Here is a 23,720-nt window from a genome sequence, read left to right as displayed (position 1 = left end):
ATATCATATGACCTTATATATTCGTCAATTTGACACGTCGATTTACATGGATTTGTTTTCTCAGACTGAACTGACGCGAGAATCTATAGCGACGAATAGCGTCGAATGGCGCGATAGGGAGCTATTTCTATTGGTTGTATAATTCGGTAGCTATCGGTTTTATTAAATTTGCCGATGCTACATCTAAGTTGTGTCGTACTATACCTACTTAATCAATACTGGCTGTATTAAAACGTATAAGAAATACATATCGGTTTGCAGAATCAAAATCATTTAAATATATGTATGTATATGACACATGGTGTCGATTTATGAGTAAACAAGTTACCCGCGAATTCGATCGTGTTTTAGGGTGTGTTATGTGTTGTGTGTTGAGTGTGTGAGTCGAGATGGCCCAGTGGTTAGAACGCGTGCATCTTAACCGATGATTGCGGGTTCAAACCCAGGCAAGCACCGCTGATTCATGTGCTTAATTTGTCTTCATAATTCATCTCGTGCTCAGCGGTGAAGGAAAACATCGTGAGGATGCCTGCATGTGACAAATTTCATAGAAATTCTGCCACATGTGTATTCCACCAACCCGCATTGGAACAGCGTGGTGGAATATGTTCCAAACCTTATCCTCAAAGGAAGAGGAGGCCTTTAGCCCGGCAGTGGGAATTTACAGGCTGTTGTTGTTTGTTGTTGTTATTGTATGTGTTAGGGAAAAAATTGCCTATGTCCTTTGTTGGCGTTCAAGTTAGCTTCACACCAAAAATACTAAATTCGTTTCAGCGGTTTGGTCGTGAAAGACCGACAGACAGACAGAGTTACTTTCACATTTATAATATTAATATATATATTTAACTTCCTGACAAATTTTAGTCAAAATTCTTTGAAAAGACACGGTCCGTTTGGTGCTGTAATTAATAAGACTAAATGCCTCGTTGGTCTACTGCTTATTGTAGACCCAGCTTCAGATAAACAGGAACATCAAATAATTAACGATATTTAACGTGGTTTACAATATTTATTTTTACAGTTTTCTTTATAATCATCCATTATCTTCCGTATTTAAAAGCAGATTAACAATTCCCATGTCAAATTTAATAATATTCTATTTCTACTTTTATTTACAAAAATGTCAAACCAAAAAGTATTCATTACATTCATATAATTCTGTGACTGATATAGCTCAACAGCTGGAAGTTATATAACCTTTAATGATTATTTATAAATATTATATTTAAAATACTTTATAGGCTTACATTATTTATAATCCCCTATGCAGCGCTGGTGTCGAGGTTCGTGATTCAAACCCTAGGTCGAAGTAAAAAAATTGTATTAGAATTAGCTGTTGAAAAAATCAGTCAAATTGCGTGATTGGTGTCACGTCGGATTGTAAGGACTGAAGAGCCTGTTTGTGCACGCTGGCATACCAGACTGGTTAGAAGAGTATTCAACTACCTTTTGATTGAAATTACTCAGAAAATTATACTATAACTTGGGAACTAAAATTGGGGTTTTATTTTCTACTTCGAAGCCGATGTTATTCCACAATGCTATGCTATGACGAATTAATTTGTTAGGCATATGTATAACAAATATGGCGATGACCTTGAATCAGAATATTTTTTTATCTCATAACATTTTAGTAGCTCAATAAATTATTTTAATTTCTAGTCACATTTACACTTCCTTGGGCGTTTATAATGTTAATGTTAAGATTTATTGTTTTTAATATTTATTATTATTATTTTATGTATTCGAAAGCAATGTGTACCTAAAATTTGCTATCAAGCAGGCTTGAAAACCAAAACATACGTATTTTTTATGCCAAGTCATCTAACTTAACGCCAAACAAATGTTATTCATATCCGCTGCCCTTCTCATTAATGATGAAATAATTATATTTTTCATCACAATTCTCACTAAGATGTTGTATATGATAATTTTGACATTTAATTTGTATATAATTGTCATTTGTTACGTTCTTTAATAAAATTTAACTAAAACTTAACTTTATTTTATCTCAGCCATGTTTCTTATAGAAAAAAAAAACAATCACTGACGTTTGACGTATTCGGATTTACTTTAAACGTCAGTAGTTAATAACTCAATCCTATTGAAAGAATAAGGAGACGGTCTAGAAGTTTCCCTAACATTGTAGCTGATAATTCAGTAATCCTTATCTTATTTGTTAACATTATATATATATAATGTTGTTAAGCTATATTAGGCGTGATAACTTTGGTAGGACAACCATATTTTTAACAAAAAAACGCGGACTAAATTGAAACTGTTTATTTTTAATTTTAAACGTTCTAAAGGTACGCATTCGAGCGAACCTCGGCAATCGCGTGGTTTTTCGCTCTTTTTCGTAAGAACTATCGAAACTCCTTTGCACCTCCACTCTTATCTAATAAATGAATGGCCTCAAATTACACGTGACATAAGTGAAACGTCAAAATTTTTTTTTTTTTTTTAAATAAATATGAGACAACATCACATACATTATTTTGTTTATTACATGTAGAAAAGCAAATTCACCCATATCCTGTTCCTTTGCCCTAAACTTCTTCGTCCCATTTATGACATCCTCCCTCCTAAAGTCCCTCGCCCTATAAATGTTGAATGTTTGTTGACGTTTGTGTTAAGTCCATTTTGTTCAATCTTATGTAAATATATCAAATTTAATAAAATTAAGTTGTGAATAGTCCAATTTTTCATATTTTATTACATATATAGTTTAGGATACTAACAACTATTTTTTTAATTATCCTATTATTAACTCTGAATGTTTGTGTTGATCTAGGTTAAGGATTAACAAGGAAATTAATACTACTATTCTTGACTTTAAAATTCAATTGAGTTTAGTGTCTCAACCGTACCGATCAATCTCATTCTCTGTCTTCTGTGTCTTCTCCATCCCACGTCACATTGGCGAAATAATCTGTACCTTGCCGGCACAACTAAAAGCCATTAAACTAAGAATTGAGTTGAATTGAAAAGCAAATTCAAAAACGTCATTCGGAATTTGCCCGTTATAAATGTAAATTGAAATGTAGGAAACAGTTTTCCTTCTTTGCTAATTATTATGTGAGAGGATAATACCATATTACAGCGCATCCATAACTGTTCGGAACCGTTGCAAAAAGGCGGTTATTCGACATGTGTACGTGTCGACAGTTGTCTCTGTACACGCTTCGTTGGTTACCGTCGGGAAATAAATAGTTTTTTAGCATTATTTTTATTTTCGAACTTATGTAAACAACACTTAATGAAATTTTATTGAATATTATGTTTCAATAATTTATCAAGATACAGTTTGGCGGAGACAGACAATCTTGTATAAAAAACCGAGATTACTGAAATATATTTGTTATTGTTGAAAACCATGCTATTAGTTTTAATAAAGTAGCATAACTTCTAAATGTTTTTGTTGTTTAAAAACGTATTACATGCATGTTTTTTTCATTTAATAGCATGCTAGCATTTTTCTTCTAAACTATTGACTAAGATTTCTACAAATACGCAGTGTGGTGTATTTATCTTATGATATACTGGGGTCTTATTATCTATACTTATAATAAATCTGTAGGGAGGCCAATTCTGTACATGAAATATTTTTCCAAAATAACTATCAGAGGTTGAAAAGGGGTCAATACTGATGGCAAAAATGCAATCAGTAAAATTTTTGTCTGTCTGTCTGTCTGTCCGTATAACCGTTATAGAAACAAAAACTACTCGACGGATTTTAACCAAACTTGGTACAATTATTTTTCATACGCCTGAGCTGGTTATAGTATACTTTTCATCACGCTACAGTCAATAGGAACAGAGCAGTTAACGGAAATGTCAGAAAACGGGAGAAGTTACTCCATATTTTAAGCTTCCGTCGCGTGTACAACATTAATGGTTAAAGCTACATAGAATTTGTGTATTACGGAAATGTTCTCCTTAAAATTATGTAAAAAATATCCCATGACAGCCTTTGTCTATCTTTTATGGTTGACTCACAATAACCCGTGTCACTCCCAATAGCTTAATAGTTCCAAGCTTTCTGATTATATTTGTCTATTCCTGTGTTTATAACACTCTCAATTATCCCAAATTAAAAAAGTTAACAGTATTAACTATTCCATAAAAAAGAAACATAGGAATCGGTATAGAAACACCAAAGTTATATATGAAATACGCTAATAATAAAGCTATCGCACGTGAATACTAAATCTATATTACTAGAGTCTCATATAAATATAAATAAATCTATAGAGTCTCTCTGTACACTTATTTTTGTCGTAATTCGTCATAAGTATTCTTTTTATGATTGACTGACATAATTTTTACCATTTTAGACATTTTTGTCTGTCTGTATGTACTGCTATAACTCGAGAACAGATGCACCGAAAAACATGTGCTATTTTTTCACGGAGAAAGTGATTATTACATCCGTATCATTAAAAATAACCAACAGATGGATTTCTATGCCGTTCAACCGATAAGTATGAAATAAAAAATGAAAATCATTGATCATCATTGAATCAAATAATTTATATAAATAGAAACCACCATGCCATTGAAGAAACAAAAGATCGGAACATCAACGATATATGCGCAACTTCATCCAAAAGAGCTACGGAAACAACAAACCAACAATAAATACAATTAGAAACAAATAGAATCCGATTTTCTATTTTGAGAGTTGCCAAAACAGTTAGTCAACGTAATGATCAAATTCCAGATCTTCGAACAAGCATCTTCATCAAGAGATACTGAAAAACCTGACGAGCGAGCCCAACGACTGGATGATCAACGATTAAAATAAACTAAGTCAAGAACTAGAACCAATCTCAATAAATCCCGATGTGATCATTGGTTCAATGCCCATATTGTCACGCTATGATGTTTAAAATAAACTGCTGGTATAGTGCTAATCCACTGGCAAAATGTATTTACCACAACTGGTTGAACCACCAGAACCTCTTCTTATCTACGTTACGGGAACTACTGAGGAGTCTGAATATTTCCTTAAGCATATTAGAAATTACAATTCTTACTTTGAAATGACATCATTTGGAGCAACAAATATTGTACAATACAATAATTTCGCGTCTACGTTTAAAGTGTATCATATGATTGGTTCACTTCTTCCAGTGTCTAAATAAAATCTCCAGTTTCTGGACTTTTATTCCATGGACAACGTAGAAAAAGATTGATCTTCGATGCATGTTCAGTACCACAACTAATCGAGAAATTATCGCTAAATTTAGGATTAGGTATGCTTTATGATTAGTTAGTTACATATTTTAAAACTGCTCTAGAAGTTGAAACAACAAATGATTCAAAGTCATTATCAATGCAGATAGAACGCCATTGAATGCAGAGCATGAAAGGCATTTTAATGCTGCCGTAGCTCCTGAAGTCGCAGCTGTAGTTGTCGGTACAGCAATTACAAAACGAGGTAACGTTATCATTAAGCGACACAAAAACAATCAAGGTGTCGCTGTAACACATCAATCGTATGACAATTATTACGATTATCCAATTATAGATGGATATCATCTCGGACTGTATCAAAATATTCTCACGACAGGCTCTGTGACATCGAAGAGTTAGTTGTATGGATTTTTTTGCATATCGTATAATGATTAGAGATAATCAATCAAACCATATTCTGAAGTGTCGTCAACTGTTTTAACAATTAATTGTTGACATGTACGCTATGGTCGTGAACGAACGATTAAAACCACATTCGATACAACAAATCAAAACTCTGAGCCAAAGAGTACATTTATTTATGAGATACAATATCAAATGATGTAGTATCTGCTGATATTGGCCAAAGATCTTCGTACAGTGGAAGTCCAAGATATATGCACGAATATGCTCAGGATGCTTTGACGTACGTTCGCAAGTATTGACAAGGTTGTAAATGTAATAACATTGATATTCGATAGAAGCGGATAAAAGAAGACGTGTTGGTTTGATGCAAACTTTTACAGACTAAAAGTAAAAGTAAAGTAACAGCCTGTACATTTCCCACTGCTGGGCTAAAGGCCTCCACTCCCTTTAAGGAGAAGGTTTGGAACATATTCCACCACGCTGTTCCAATGCGGGTTGGCGGAATACACATGTGGCAGAATTTCTATGAAATTTGTCACATGCAGGTTTCCTCACGATGATTTTCCTTCTCCGCTGAGGACGAGATGAATTATAAAGACAAATTAAGCACATGAATCACCACTGGGCTATCTGTACTCTTCTTTTTCAATTTTTACAGACTATAGAAATTTAATTAAATTTTTTATCGTACCTAGATAGATGATGATGATGATGACGAATTTAAAATATATTTTTTTTAAAGAATTTGATTAGATCTCGAATGTTTCTTGATTTGTTGCTTTATTATTTGTAAATTGTTAATGATCAGTAATTATTTACAAAATTAAAAATATATTTTTTGCGACTAATGCCCAGCGAAGCGGGCGGGGTATAGCTAGTACTGACATATAACGGTTACGATACGTTTACGATTCTATTCCCATCCAACGTCGAGCTGACTGTACTGTGTGTTAGAGAATAGGAAAACGGCTGAGCGACTGACGTCTCGATTCGATTACGATAAAGTGATCCACAAGGATAAATTTTGGGTAATTTTTTATTTTTGTTGCATATAAATGAGCATTATTTTGATGTTAAAGTTATTTGTGATATTGTATTGTTTGTTACAGATACGTATTATTTATAAAGTTGATAGGAAACAATTTAATTATGTCAAAGTAAGCAATCAAATAATCACTGTTGGTTTACAAAAGTAATTTAGTTATAAATGCTAAAAATACCAAAATACGTACTATTTGCTTTATCTAATGTATGACAGTAAAATTTAAAGTTAACTTTAAATAATAGTGAACTATTTGTAGCTGATACTGATTTTCTAGGAATCACTTTAGACTCAAAGCTTCAGTGAAATCGTCATTTGTCATTCTTGACAAGGAGACACAATTGGAACTGTGTCTACGTAGTTAAAATTTTAGTCAGTTAATTTATGTTGATTCTACTCGTTTAGAATATTTTTGTTACTTTCATAGTATTCTGATTAGATATCTCTGACAGCATTTTGATTTGAGTAACGCTAAAAATATTAAAACTAGATAAAAAAAGATACTTATAATATTGGAGCTTGAGAATTCCTTCGTGATGTTTTTAATAAAGTGGGTATACTTATGTTATACATGTTTACAATAATATTATGTAGTTTTCCAATAGACAATCGTTGTATAGATACGAGAGGAAAGGTAAACTAAAAAAACCTTTTGTCTAACTTCGCAAAGTTAATACACCTTTCACGGGGCAAGGTTTTCGTTTCTATAATACGTGGATATATATATTTATTGATTTATAGACAATATTTATAAAAAAATATTGTTAAGTACAATATTTTTTTACCGTTTTATTTACTGGTATATTCTGTAATTAAAAGTAGTTACTGAGTTTCTCACTGGTCTTTACATTTAATACAACACGTCATGACGACTCAAAAATTATTATATAAACCTATTAAAATAAAGAATATTTTGATTTTGATAATTTGTTAGCAGAACTAGCGCCCAAGCTTACTTACTCACTTACTTCTTTAATTTTAACTTTAAAAAATGTGCTTCGTTCTCATTGGTTTTTTATTTTAATAATCTTATTGAATACATACATGTGTATATCTTTAACGTATTCATCTTAATGTTAAGTTCGAATATAAATTAAACGCAATATTTTAAAATGATTATCTGAGAAAGTTTAAAAAACAATGTTCTTTAAAAATGTACAACGAAACAAAATTAAAATGTCATTAAGCTTATTTAAGTTTCTGCAAAACAGTTTACGTCTCATTTTGTTGGCATCGTAATTAGGGTTGTCGGTTGTTTCTTGACGTTTTCAGAGAAAACATGTTAAAATGCACTGACAACGAAAGTGACTTCAGATTTAGTTGGTAGAAATAAACAAATGAGTGCATAACATTGTTACACAAAAATAAATATTATTATAATAATGATAAATGGCAACAAATATCAAAAGATCATTGTTTGTTTATTATTTAATATTTCAAAGTTACTATTGCAGCTACTATAGCAACAAGCATAACTTTAATCTACCCTAAGTAGGTGGAGGCGTTCTGGAGATATCTCCGTTCGCTTCGATCACATTGACTGTAGCAGTAATGACTTAAATACATTATTCCGTACTTAATTTTATAACTTAAAAAATTCAACCCTATTTTTAAAGTGAACCCTCCGTAATCACTTACAATTATTTTAAATTCAATCCAATCTTAAAGAGCGCTTTTAAAAAAAATCTGATACGACTTAGGTACACATGAATGCAATATATTTATAAATAAACTACAGGAAGATACGTCATAAATGAAATGAGTACTCAACCTATTTGCTTTAAAGTCATCATGTATCGTGAAATAATAGCGCTGCAAAAAGTAAGCCATTACTTATCAAAGTGCTGCCGACCACAGGATCTAAGATGTTATGATGAGATGGTATATATACCTAGTTTCTGTAATAAGACAGTTGTAAATAGATGATCATAAACTTGACCAGATTCTAAAAAGCTAGGAAAGCTATACCATTAGTAACTTAGACATTTGGTTCTAAACCAATCAAGTATTGTAAATTCACTTAGGCATAACCAAGTCAAATATTTGTAAACATTACTAAAGAAATTAACAAAAATAAAATCTGATATTCCTTTGAAAACAATTGCTAAAATTAAGCAAATCCTGTTTTATTTATCAAGAATATAATATTAAGAACAGGTGTGGATCCGTTAATGCTCAAACGAGTTTGTATATGTGGTCTGAGTCATGCTTAAGCCATGCATTTGTGCTTATCATTATTAATCTATAAGCCATAAAATAATCTTTATTAATTTTATATGTATACCCCTCTGACTTAAATCATCTTCATAAAAACGTATTTTTTTTATTTACAAAACGAAGGTAGATTGGATAGTCTGTCTTATGTTAAATGGTTACACATTAACAAATCTCTATACCGAGAAGACGTATGTGCCATTTGCATTCATATTAAGTCATTGAACTACACCCATTTCAATTATAACATATTGATAGCCTATATAACTTTACCTTCTTCAATGAAATAGGCTATATGTTATAAATTATCTAAACTACGCCATAACAAAATTTTACAACCCTTGGTGATATACTTACTAAACATTTAAAATTCAGAAAAATTTACATGAATACAACAACATATACACAACTGATGTAGCATCGACACAATTCGTAAAACCGATCACATCCGAATTAAATACGCTATATGATCTTTATACAAATGTAATAACTTGTAATATCATATGTCCTAATATATTTGTCAATTTGATAGGTCGATATACATATACATGCTTTTTCGGGTTGAACTTACCTAAGAATATATAGCGTCGAATTGCGCGAAAGGGAGCTATTTCTATTGGTTGTATAAATCAGCAGTAATCGGTTTTATTGAATTAGCCGATGCCACATCGTACTATATATTTTTGTTTTGAATGGTTTTATAATTCATGTTCTGGCTAAATTTAATAGTGTTTCATTTTTATTTCCAGGTCGAACAAATATCTGCAAAAATCTGCAATTACAAGAGTCTGTGCTGTTGGAGGCTTTTTTATCTCGATTCCGGTATTTTTGACGGGTAAGCATTTTAAATTATAAATATACATATACTTACATATACTTAGTGTGCAATTACTTGGACAGTCATATTATATTGGCAATAGAAACAACCATACAGGTTGGTGAGGTTGGTTGACATGACACATTGGTACAACATCTATTTAAGACATGAAAACTTTCTAGTAAATTTTCACTTAAAAATATAAATTAAAATCCACTATGGTATGTCGGCTCATAATTATTATTAATAAACATTAAGTATTCATTAACATACAATTTATGTTGCTCTTAACATAAATGTCAGTTTATTTATTCATGTTTTAAATTTTTACATTACTTATAAACCAGCGGGTCAGCTGTTCATCTTTGATCCGGCGCGGGAGGCTGTCAATTGACAGATAAAGAACTTAGGAAGGGAATTCCAATCGAGATGCTCATTTGAATTCAATTTCGCATGAGATAAATCGTGTTAAACTGGATTGCTTTGGTATATAATGAAAACATACGTATCAAATTTTTAATGCGAACTAAATACGGTAGCCGGAATTAAAATTGTTTCTAAATGATTTCAAGAAAATTATTACAATAGAAACATTTTTTATTGGATATAATAAATTTTAGATGCTACTAGAAATATATGTTTATCAAATGAAAACAATTTCCGTAGAAATCTAAATACATGGAACCTCTACAAAAGTGTCAATTAATTATTTTTAATTATTGCCAGTATAAAAAAAATATTATTACATATTATCGAGTATTAAACACGTTATTTGAAATAAAATATTATTATCATGAATAATTATTGATTTTTTTTATAAAATACGTATTATGATTGACGACGCTATCATCGTAGTGAGCAAAGATTCCAACTGTATATTAAATGTATGTGTAGTTAGTCTATTAGAAAATTAGAGACCCAATACGAAGTTATTGATTTTGTTAAATGTTAAGTATGTAACTTAGTTTGGTCCGTGAAAATAAAAAAAATAAACCAAAAAACGCAATGAAATAAGATAAAAAAATTAAATCAGTAATGAGACTAAAAACGTTTTTAATCCTTTTTAACTGAATAAATTATTACTCGATAATTTTTCGAATATTATACTTTAAAATAAATGCCATCTTAAATATTTGAACAATCATTAAAACTTTAATTAAATCCATTTCATTTGTATTTTTTGTGGCTAAGTATAATTTTATGAAGAACTTTTAATTTACTTTTTTTAAATGACATCAATTTATATAAATGATAAGAAACTGCATTTTCAAAATTATTTTGACTGCATAGATACCCAAGTCAGCTTTACAAATAGGAGGTCGTTGATAATCAGATGTGGGAAACTCTACAGGGCTGGAAAACTTCAGGTGCATAAACAACGGCTTACGTGCTTTCTGAGGCACTAGAGCTTAAACACTTTCATGCTTTAACTTGCTACAATAGGCTTTTTGACAATTCGAAAAATAAATTGTGAATTATTGTAATCAGTGTATATTATGAGTTTAAAAATGGTAATTTACTAACGAAACTTGAAAATAATACTTAATTTATTCAAAAATCAATAAATAAAAATGCATATTTTCAAACGTTTTTCACGTAACACGCTCCTGATTGGCCGGGCTTTTGATGAAGTCACTTTCTTGTAAACTTTGCTTTTCCACTATATGTACCACAGATTAAAATACAGGAAAGTGATGTCACCGACCCCATTGCATCGCCATAAAATAGCGATTATATATAAAATAAGTATATAGCGTTTTTGCGCGCTATTTAAATGTGGAATTTTTAATATGATAAATTTCGGCAAATATGTACTAGAAATAAAAAACACAACTTTTACTGGGTTCCTTAACTTCTGCTAAATAATAGATTTTAAAAAATAGTCAAATAGCCTATTGGCGTGACTTGGAGTTTGAACCCAGTACCTAAAAAAATGCAGCGCTTAAAGCGCAGCATCAAATGATTTAATTATTGCCTGATTTTCAACTTACTATTTTATTATTCCAGGTATAATACTCTACACCTTCATACAATTCCACTCCACGCCAGCCATCGTTACGTCCGTATTCATCGGCGTGGGGATAGTATTCTGCGGCTGCGCGATGGTCCACAACGTGTTCGTATGGCAGAAGGAGAAGACGAATCTGGTGAAGGCATTTCGGACACCAGACTTGAATACGACAAATCACACGTCGAATGGAGTGATAATGGGAAACGGGCACTTGAATAACACGGGCGGCAATTTGAGTTTCCATAGCATGACTGCAGCCCCGTATACGCATCCGATAACGCTCTTGCAGCAAGGCGGACCCTACATTATTAGGTGAGTTTACTTCTTTCAAATCAAATCAAAATAAACTTTATTCAAGTAGGCTTTTACCAGCACTTTTGAATCGTCATTTTACAACCAAGTGAAGCTACCACCGTTTCGGAAAGTAGATTCTACCAAGAAGAACCGGCAAGAAATTCAGTAGTTACTATATTTTAACATTTAAAAATACAAAGTCATGTTAGTTAAATACAATTGTTTAAATTAATTATATCCTGCGTGGAAGTCAACAGATAATTAGTTCCACGCTTTTTTATCATCTATAAAATCTTGTATTGAATAATATGCTTTTTCATGTATTTTTTACAAACGATTTGAATTTACTAAACGGCAAAGTTAAAAATGTCTGCGGAATTTTATTATAGAAGCGGATACCCTGCCCTAAGAAGGACTTATAATTATATTATAGGGAATAACTGTCGTGTTTATAGGGCTTTGTGCGAAGCCTTTGCGTACTCCGTATATGTGATTACCGGCACAAGATATAACATCTACTACCCAAGGTTGATGGTACTGATGATGTTAGGAATAGTCATAATTTTTCTAATCATTGTTACCAAAACTTAAGCTAGAGCAATTTTGAATTTAATTTTGAATGAAAAGAGCGTATTTGTCACTGACCATCAATACACATTCTCAATATTTATATTTTTTAAATGACAACACTTTAACTCCATATACTTGTCTATCTTACACAGTGACATGTATCGGTGTCTATGCGTTACGTCATCACTAAAAGCGAATTGTAATTCCAGACCACCCACCAGCACTCCTCCAGGGGGAGCTGGCGAGGCCACACCTGGAGTGCCCGCCGCTACCGTCGACCTCAGCCATGACGCTCACGAACTGAGTACCCTCGTTTGAGTCTTGAGTCACGAACAGTGTGATACACAGCTAGGGTAATACTCCACATTTTCCATTGATGTATTTGATACACCATTTAAATAGGATCTTTTGACAAGTGATGTCAAATTGTATACACATGTTGGATATCATTGATTAATCCCTACTATTCCATTAGTAGTTATATTCAATTCATTCTACAATTAAAAACTATAACTGTTGAAGTGAGTTATGTAAATCATTGTGTGATCATATACAACAATATTTATGATTGCAACGATTCATAGATATTGATAATAATAAAAAATAACTTCGATTGTACTAATTGAGCTTTTTACTATTGACTTTTTAAATAAGAGTTAGAAATAAAGGCAATAAAGATAAAGATGGTGCCTTAGATTAAAACATTTCTAGAAGTTTTCAGAAAATATTAAATACATACTTAAATCTGAAATGTATAATACTTCACTTTTATAAAAGTATTTTTTTTATTAATGTAATTGATATTAAAGAAACAATGAAATGTTGACTGTTAAATTAAAAAAAAGTTTTTAAAATAAATAACGATATAAATTCTATATTATAAACTCAACATGCATACTAGCTATAAATATTTATCTCCTGACTGAGAAATGTTAATATATAAACTTTTTTTTGTTATATAATACATAACAGAAAACGCGAATAATACTTCAATTGATTTGAATATATAAATATTACTGTTAAAAAAAGTAAGTCAGCTATGTATAATTGTTCAATTATAATAGTTATTTTGACTTATTGAAATAATCCTACACATCTATGGTACATTTCAATGAATTTGTAATCTTATTATTCCTAATAGAAAACAAAAATAATTTCGAATAATAATAATTATTAAAACTTTTTAAATTCCTACAAATATAATTGAAGTGAACTATACGATATTTGTAAATTATGGTTATAAATGTAAATATTGTTTCTTATTTTATTTTAAATAATAAGACTCACATTGCCATGTTTTATTATTATAAGTTTTATTAAGTTTAATCTTCTATATTTTAACGTACCTTGGCCTAACAAATAAAAAAAAAGCAAAATATTTTTAATTTATATATCAGTAATTGTTTGGTAAAAGATATTCTGAAATGTAAAAATTGGAAAGAACAATTAATATATTTTAGTGTTTTTTTTTATAACTGCTGAAACTGGATGGCTTATGTCATTAAAAGTATATTTATAGTCTGTGTTATTTGATGAGTGACATTTATAGTCTGTTTTTATTGAACCCACCAATCAGGAATAAAAACACGATTCAGAGTATCAAAATGTATATTTTGTACATAGTTAAACAGAAACTGGAGGCATAATTTAATTTATTTTTAATTGATAACAACATTTTCTATTTTTATTTCTAGTTTATGTTATGTGACTTAAAAATAAACTTTATTTAAAAACATATTTGTTAATGATTCCTTCGCCCTTCTCTTGCCCTGAAAAAAAAAACGATATATGATTAATACTACTATATTAACAATTTTTTTACATTATACACTATAAATATTCATGTTAAAGAAATATAATATAAAGAATTTTCGGTGGTTTTATACTTATAATTTGACAATAAATTCTTATATATAATGTTTGTTAAAATATCTTAGTATATTTGATATATTAATAAAACAATTTTTAAGGATTTGTTTTTAAAAATTATTGATGTCTTCATCTCAATTATTATTTATTGTATTGGACAGTATGTCAGATGTATGAGTGGGGCTAGCTCTTCCAAAGTACTACATTAGAATACTTTTTATACAAGTAACAAAATAGATATTTCATTTTTCGATATTCGAATTTTGTGACATTGTAAAACGGATTAAATATCGATGCTGATGTATGATTTCAGACATCATGCTGTCTTTGTCTAACTTTACATTGTAAGAAAGAGATAAACCGAATGTGATATCGAAATCTGTTTCACATTCGCTTCATCTCTTTCTCACAGACAGGAAACCGTAACGATAAAGAGAGACAGGAAGATTTTTATAAGCATGTTTTTGAATCCAATGATGTAGCAGAACGATATTCATAGTTATTTATTATATTGATGACTTATTATCTGATTAGTTAGATTATATCGGACACATGCCTAATTTCCTTCCATCATTTTACATATGAAACTAATTGTCACCTGCGGTTATGCTCTTGCTTGGAGGTTCAAGCTTATTTTATGGCAAATTTAAAAAAAAATTGGTTTAGTCATGAAAAGGCAACCGATACACCGATATACAGAGTTACTCTCGCAATAGGGAACATGCAAATATAATATTTATGAAAATTTTACTATTATAATGTTAAAAAAATATTAAGGTTTATATTTGATATAATGTTGTTTAACAATAATTACGAATTAAAGTAACTCGAAAAGGAACGTATTTCAAAACACTAATTTGCGTTTAGTGACGTCACTCCTGTTACGATTACTTATTTGAGGTTCTAGTTGTAAAAAAAAGTAAACATTGAAACGAAAATTAATTGCGTATTTCGAATAAAAATGGAAGTCGGGTTTGTCGAAACTGACTCCAGATTCCTCTTTTCAGCTTGAAAACACCTTTTTTCTCAGTTTTGTGTCAGAAGGTCCACTCAAAAACCATTGATTTGAAAACTTTAAAGTAGTTGAACAAATTGGCACAAAACATACGTAAATACGGCTATTTTCGGAGTATCAAAGAGTCCGTTCTAAATTTTTACAAAAAAAGTATATCAACGAAAGCCAGTGAAGACAAGTACGATTAATGGGCCAGTGACAGACAGGAGTGACGTATTACGAAATATAGATCAGTTTTAGCGCGAAAATTTAAAAAATGACATTTTGAAACCGGATTTTTTTGCAGTAAAATAGAGTGTTTTGGATTTTTAATATACCTGTGGTCTATCCTATATGGAGTTCTTTAAAATAAACACAAAAATAAAAATATCGCATATACCCTATTATAATATTAGTATCGATGATATATGCTATCTATACAACTTACATTTTGCTTTGGTGGTATATAACATTACTTTTGGTGAGAGCCGTATTCCTTTGTTGGCTAGATTAGAGAATTATTTTATGAGTCCACATCAAAATTATTAAACGCACAGTGATATTAGAATTCGCGTTAGTGTACTTTGAAATTTATAGTTAGCAATAATCCCGGTTACCATAAATCACACATTGTGCGATATTAATTATTCAGACACAGAATGGCTGACTTATCAGGAGATTGAGAGACGAGTCAAGGGGTAGAGAACACCAATACTTTCTGATTAGAGAAGAAACAAAATCTGCAAGACAAATTTCTGATGGATTTCCCGTGCATTGTTTAGTGAAATTTATACCATAGATTCACCATAGTTTTACACCCGTATTTATAGACAAGTAAAAGTAAGTACTTGAGTAAAAGTAATTACTTAAGTAACAATTTTTATTCTATAGTTAAGTCATTGATCGAAGATAGAACTGTCAAAAGTTAGAATTCTCAGCCAAGTAATAGTCATCGTTTTCTTTACTCGAGCATTACTTTTGAGGTGAAGTACTATTCTCTCTGTACGTTTTAAGGTTATTTTGTTGAATATTTTGAAAATGGAAAGTTCCAAACTTTCCATTTCTCAAAATGAATGGCATCGAAGAAGTTTTTGTTGTTATAGACAATAATATATTAGAAGAAATAGAAACGCCTGAACCTAGAAATCCCAAAGTTTACTTTCGTGATGTGGATCCATTTAATGACTATTCGGAGGATTGTTTTAAGAAGAGGTTTCGTTTCTCCAAAACTGTTGTGATTCATATAATTAATTTAAAAATAAATCCTTTTCTAAAGTAGAAAACGGTCTTTTTCTATCAGTTTCTTGCATTTTAAAATTAACGCAGTATAGATAATAAGATATACTTTATTGGCAAAAAGGTATTCAGAAATAAATTCAATGCACCGACACGGTAGGGACTTTTTTTAAGAAAGAAATGAATGCATAACCTTTCTAAGTAAAAAATCACGAGTCGTCATATAACCCGTTAGGTAAAAGTAAACATTTAAATTTGGTAAGGTTATCATGTCAAACGTTTTGTCTCTCCTAACATTATTTTTTGTACCGATTAAATTATTATTTAATTTGTACAAATCGATATACTTTAAATAACTCTATTACTAATATGAATATCAAATAAAGTAAAATCCAAAAGGTTATTGCTAGATCGTGTTAAATAATCTAGATTTTATGTTTACCTATTAATGAAACGAAACGCAGGCGCGAAGTGTTGCCACATAGAATTCACAACTAAACGTCAAGTATGACTTAAACATTTGCTCAAGTAAGTAATGGGTGTTGCTCGATTATAGAATATAATTTGGTAATTAAGAATTCTAATCTCAAGTAATGACTTCATTAAGAAATTACTTAGCATCAAGTAGTTACTTGTCTATAAATACGGGTGTTAGTGTTTCACAGTTCATATTATTTCTAACAAAATGTGACAGTGAACTATTTATATATCAAAAATAAACTGAATAACATGCTTTGAGGAAGAAGTATATTTTGTCTATTGTATTTGTACATCAGTCGCTGCTATGTATTTTTTTAATGATGTTAAAATCATGTGAAATAACACTTACTCCAGAACTTATTCATTAGATAACAAATTCTATTTTCAATGCAGGCAACATTTCTATTTTTATATATTTTTGTAAAAAAAAAACAGTTGTTTAACTGATGTTCCAACATATTAACAAAAAAAAGGTCTGTTTCTTAATAGTTTTATAATTATTTTTTTCTATTTAACGATTTACATAGAGCATAGCACATTTTTTTTACTTTTTTATTTTAGTAATACCACATTAATTTTTGATATGTAATTTATAAATTCATAGGTAACTACAATATTTTGTTCTTGTTAAATTAGTGATGGTAGCATTCTTACCGTTTCATTCCTTGATATAAACCCGTGTAGTATCCGCTCATGTACCAACTGAGTAGCATTGAGGATACCGCTTGCTCCTCCGAATCAACTTCACAACGGGGAAGACTCATCGGTGGTGGGGGTGGGATCGGCATATCCATTGTCCCAAGCTGAAATTAATGTCACATGTTTGAATAACATTGGCAGAAAGAGACCGGAGCTAATCCTAGCGCTTAACAAGAAAATCGACACATAGTATTAAAGGGCTATGCAACCCCCCCCCCCCCCTGACCTTTCACAATTTTTCTGTAGTTTTTATTTATCTGTAGGCTATTTGACAACGCGAAAAATAAATATAATTATTGTAATCAGTGTATATTATGAGTTTAAAAATGCATTTAATTACTAACGAAAGTTGAATATAATACTTAATTTATTCAAAAATCCATAAATAAAAACGCATTTTTTCAAAAGCATGTCACGTGACACAATATGCTCCTGATTGGCCGGGCTTATGATGAAGTCACTTTGCTTTTCTACTATATGTACCACAGATTAAAATACAGGAAAGCGACGTCATCGACCCTATTGCAGGGCCATATTGTCCAAGTAGCGTTTTTGCGCACTATTTAAATATGGAATTATTAGTATGATAGTTTTCGGCAAATATAAACTAGAAATAAAAAACACAACTTTTACTGGGTTCCTTAACTTCTACTAAATAATATAAAATGGATTTTAAAAACCAGTCAAATAGCCTATAGTAAACATTTGCAGTGTAAGTAATATTAGCCATTTTTTAGATTATCACTACTTTAGTGCTACCAATGTTTCTCTTCATCCTTTTGTTTCGATGTTACTTTATTTCAATTACTTTACTTGATACTTTATTGTAAACAGAGAGAAAATAAATAAATACAACATGGATCATAGCCAAATAAAAGGGGAATACAATTTTGGCCACCTTATCGTTACATGAGCCAAGTGGCCCAGAAAAGATTGCGAGTTCAAACCCAGGCAAACACCACGGAATATTCATGTTTATACTTATAATAATACATACATATATATATAATAAAATTGGAGTGTCTGTTTGTAATATTAAAATAGAACGTTTTTACTCAATGCATATGTATTTATACACGGTAATTATATCGAAATAACATTTTTGACAATTTTTATCGGTCTGTCTGTCTGTTTGTCCCGGCGAATCTCTAGAACGGCTAGACCGATTTTAAAGGGACTTCCACTGGCAGATAACTTATATAATAGGGAGTAACTTAGGCTACAAAAACATTTTCTTTTTATTAAATTCAAACGCGTACAAGTACGCGGGCACAGCTAGTTTTAACTAAATTCTGAAATTACTATCACGTGCGAACCGCTAAGCTTATATGAGTACCCATTTGGTTCAAAAATCTATTATTTAATTTGTAATCTAATAAAATATTATCAACTGAAATGTTTAAATTAATTGGTAGAAATGTAAGCGTTTTATTTGGATGAAAATTTTAATTGTTTCATTTGATAATTACATTTTATGTTTTGGTATATACACTGAAACATTTCTTAATAAATTAATTCCGATACGGCAAGCGTTATTTTAAGAAATACAGTCTAAGTAAGAAAACTTCGTCAGTTTTCAAAATCATTCCTTTATCAAGTCTCAAACTCTTAGTACCTTTTGGATCTAAACACCAAATAATTGCGGCGCAATATGTCATTCTCGATCGGTAAAGCAGATTATCGCTCATACTGAGCACACGAAAACAGATCTTAAAGTGACGAATCTTTTCTTATCCCGACTGTACCTACAAGAAGTAACTAAAAGTAAGCAAGTAGGGAATAAGGGATCAGTAGCCCCACTATTCTATGTACTATAGGGAAGATGCGATATTTTTATTTTTGTGTTTATTTTAAAGAACTCCATATAGGATAGATCACAGGTATATTTAAAATACCAATACACTTTAAATTACTATGAATTTGCCAAAATGCGGGTTCAAAATGTCAATTTAAATTTTCGCGCGAAAACGGATCTATATTTCGTATGACGTAACTCCTGTCCGACGCTGCTTTGTTGACGTATGTTTTTTGCCAATGTGTTCATATACTTCTACAAAGTTTTCAAATAAATGGTTTTTGACTGGAACTTCTGACACAAAACTGAGATAAAAATGATTTCAATCTGAAAGAGGAATCTGGAGTCTGCTTTGACAAACCTAACTTCCCATTTTAATCCGATACACGCAAGTTATTTTCGTTGCAATGTGCACTATTTTTACAACCATAACCTCAAATATGTAGTCATAACAGGAGTGACGTCACTGAACGCTAACTGGTGTTTTGAAATACGTTCCATTTCACGTTACTTTAATTCGTAATTATTGTTAAAAAACAAATTATACCAAATATAAACCTTATAGTGGTTTTCACATATCTTTAACATTTTAATAGGAAATTTTTCATAAATATTATATTTGCATGTTACCTATTATATATCCTTACTCTACATGTGTGAAGCTCTTACAGGGAGGTTCATAAGAATTATACAGTTTACATTAACCATACATACATTTCTTAGCTGTGCAAAATTTGGCATTGGTATATCGGGCAAGTCGAAGCAGTTCATCTGCTTCTGGCCATGTTTCTTCTTTCCCAACTTCTTTTTTTTCTGAAACGACACTGAAAGAAAACATATAGATTATAACAAAGACTAGAGAGGTCAGTTATTAAACAAAGAGAATTATAACAACCGAAACTCATGCACTACTTAATGTTCAGGTACTTAAGTCAAAATGAAGATTCTATCTAGAAGAATCCGCTAAAAACTAAGTAGTTACTATTTTAGTCCAAAATTTTTAGATATCCGCTCTGCATAAAATCCTTCTACGTGATTTTTCGATTGGATTATGTCAGAGGGTCAGACGGCCGACAGAAACTCGGTTTTATACTTGGGGGGCACCCTCCGACTTAATCCAATTAAAAAATAACGTAGAAGGATTTTATGCAGAGCGGACCGATTTATTGTGCTAAAATTCCTGGGTTATTTTTCAACATTTAAAAATACAAAGTCATGTTAGTTAATTACAATTATATATGTAATATATCCTACCGCGAAGTCAACAAGTATTCGCACCACGCTTTTTTATCATCTATATATAATCTTGTATTGAATAATATGCCATCTTAGCCAATGTAATTTTTACAAATAATTTGATTTTATGAAACGGTAAAGTTAAATGACAAATAACTTATTAAAATTATTCAAACTATATGAAATTTCCAAAGAATACATTTGTAGAATATATTAAGCATATTATTGATAGTTATAAATATAAATAAGAGACAACATGACATACATTACTCTGATCCCAATGTAAGTAGCTAAAGCACTTGTGTTATGGAAATCAGAAGTAACAACGGTACCACAAACACCCAGACCCAAGACAACATAGAAAACTAATGATAATCTACATCGACTCGGCCGGGAATCGAACCCAGGACCTCCGTGTGGTGTACCCATGAAAACCGGTGTACACATCACTCGACCACGGAGATCGTCAAATTATGATTTGTGTTGTGTTAACACCTTACCTGAACTACCGGGACTAAGAGGTCTGTCACTGCATTCCATCTTTTCAACATTGAACGAGCAATTTGTCGAGTCGTCCTCTATTTTATCAGCTAATGATTCTTCAATCTGCCTTGTCCTTTCTGTTTTACCCATTGACGCCTTAAGAGTTGATATTGACACTATTTCAGAGTTTTCATAGCCTGAAACAAAGTAAAAAATAGCTTTTAAAAAAAAAAAAAAAACAGCATATTCATTTATTTTAAGTAGGAAGGCAGATGAAGATATTGTTGATATAGACTAAAAATGTTTGTCAATCTGTCTATTTAGTCCACTCTGTAAATTTTTATATAAATAGGAATATTGAGTGTAATAAAATTAAGTTCTAAATATTTTTGTGATCATTCTTATTCATGATCAAAATAATAATGTTAGATGTTTATCTAAATACTTATTTTTGTACTGTTTAAGGTTATGGGTTTAAAGAGAGTCTACTACTATTCTGTAATTAAATTAAACCTTTTCACCGTTCAATCTCTGACATTGGCGATATAATCTTTGCCTTCTTGGCACAAATAAAAGCCACAACAAATAATAACCGTCAATGGAACGACTAAAGAATCAATGACATGGCTTAGCTTAGCTTTAGCTGGTTTAATACCTATAATTTAGTTATAAAAATAATCTTACCGAGAAATCTAACAATACATTCATTGTCATTTATAATCCTCAACAAGAGTGCTTCATATTCTATGCCATCACCTTCGTACACTGCACGACAGTGCATTCCTGCTTTCCATTGACCTTTTGTCTCTTTCCTTTGATTTTTTGTGTTATTTGAATGAGATTTCGTCTTTGTTTTTGAATCTGTAATTTAAAGATCTTCACTTCATATATTTTATTATGTACTTGTATTGAATAAAATATAATAAATAGAATAGTAACAGCCTGTACATTTCCCACTGCTGAGATAAGGCCTCCTCTTCCATTAAGGAGAGGGCTTGGAACATTTTTATATCTTTTTATAGACTCATAGATTTCAATAATGTAAAAACAAAAAGTTCCCCATAGAGTACTAATAACTGTTAATAAATAGCTCTTTATTTATTAATATGAACAATATAAGCAGACAATGAAAGGAGGAAAGGTTGTTTTGGAAACATGCAATCATATGGAAATTCTATTTTATTTGTATACATAAAAAAGTAAATATTGCTTGTTTTGTTAATTAAAAAATATTCAAGTGGTTTCTGAGTATCTGTTTAGCACATAGACAACATTTCTGTTATTAAAGTTATTTATAATTTATACCATTTTTGGAGGTAGGAGTGTTAGTAGACATAGCAACCCTTTTGGCTACTTCAGCACTTGCGATTCTCAATGCTTTATCATAAGCATCATTTAGCTTACTGTCATCCCATATATCCTCTACCTCTTCTTCATCTCTCTCAGATTCCGACTGAAAAACGTAATTATCCAGCTATTAATATAATTCACATTCCTTTCGTATTTTGAGACACTATAAATGGATAGATGGAGACATCAATTAAAAGAAACGTAACGAAATAATTTTGTTTTGTATAATTTGTATCATATTAATTACAAGAATAAAATATTTTCAAATTATTACTTACCATATTCATTCCTTTAACGTATAAAATATTAGATTTTTCCATTTTATCCAATTTTTTTATAACGTTATGATCGTTTTTAGTTTATTTGATAATATAATGAAAGTTACCGAATTTGAACATTGAAAATTTGAAAGGGTTTGCACAGAGTTTACTGAAGTAACGCTCTGAAAAATAAAACTTGACAAGTTATACTGACAGATTTGTAAAAGGTTCAAACAAATAATCTTAAATTCACAGAAGTCATATTATGAGTTATGACACACATTTTAATAACTTGTGTTGCTATTTTTTGGTGAGCTTTTTATATTCCATTTATGTATGTTGCTCCTTCCTGTTAAAATACTTATTTTTAGTGTTACATTTATATTATTCTTAATGTATATTTAATAAATCCATATTTTTGTTATTACTGATTTCTTAAAAATAAATGTAATGATTTCAGAACGCCATTCGTATGACTTTAAAAATCAATACAATTTTTTCCCGCGTAAAATTAGAAATAAAAGATGACGGTCGCCGATTTAATGTAAATAGGAGAATTTATTTCAATATATAAGGATTACAATGTTTAAAAATATAAACAATAATAAAAAATATTCTTTATACTAGTGTGTTTATTATTAATAAAAATATAAAATGTAATTGCGTTAATTAGGATGCATAAAAGCTTTCTGTAAAACACGTCAATTAGGAATGATTTAAAAAGCAAATAGGCCAAATCAGGTCATTTAAAAACCTTTAATAAAAA

At 30.6% G+C, this 23,720-nt stretch overlaps 2 protein-coding genes across 2 annotated transcripts in view; one reads left to right on the top strand and one right to left on the bottom strand.

Annotated features, from left to right (window-relative positions):
* LOC124534623 overlaps window positions 1-13,225 on the top strand; it is a 34,930-nt gene extending 21,705 nt beyond the window's left edge. The window contains exons 2-4 of the mRNA XM_047110563.1: window positions 9,610-9,695; window positions 11,685-12,000; window positions 12,762-13,225. Of these exons, the coding sequence (XP_046966519.1) occupies window positions 9,610-9,695; window positions 11,685-12,000; window positions 12,762-12,870 (511 nt within the window). The 3' untranslated portion in view covers window positions 12,871-13,225. The remainder of the gene's footprint in view (window positions 1-9,609; window positions 9,696-11,684; window positions 12,001-12,761) is intronic.
* A 917-nt stretch (window positions 13,226-14,142) lies between these two features.
* On the bottom strand, window positions 14,143-23,147 carry LOC124534844 (survival motor neuron protein). The gene is made up of 7 exons (XM_047110871.1): window positions 22,973-23,147; window positions 22,650-22,797; window positions 22,029-22,205; window positions 21,362-21,541; window positions 20,340-20,449; window positions 17,786-17,934; window positions 14,143-14,321 (listed from the first exon to the last, which is right to left on the bottom strand). The coding sequence occupies exons 1-7, from the start codon at window positions 23,012-23,014 to the stop codon at window positions 14,294-14,296; spliced, it is 834 nt and encodes a 277-aa protein (XP_046966827.1). The 5' UTR covers window positions 23,015-23,147; the 3' UTR covers window positions 14,143-14,293.
* Window positions 23,148-23,720: the final 573 nt, after the last annotated feature.

The sequence above is a fragment of the Vanessa cardui genome, chromosome 13 (assembly GCF_905220365.1).
Source record: "Vanessa cardui chromosome 13, ilVanCard2.1, whole genome shotgun sequence".
Classification (NCBI taxonomy): domain Eukaryota; kingdom Metazoa; phylum Arthropoda; class Insecta; order Lepidoptera; family Nymphalidae; genus Vanessa; species Vanessa cardui.
This window is presented reverse-complemented; position numbering and strand designations above follow the sequence as displayed.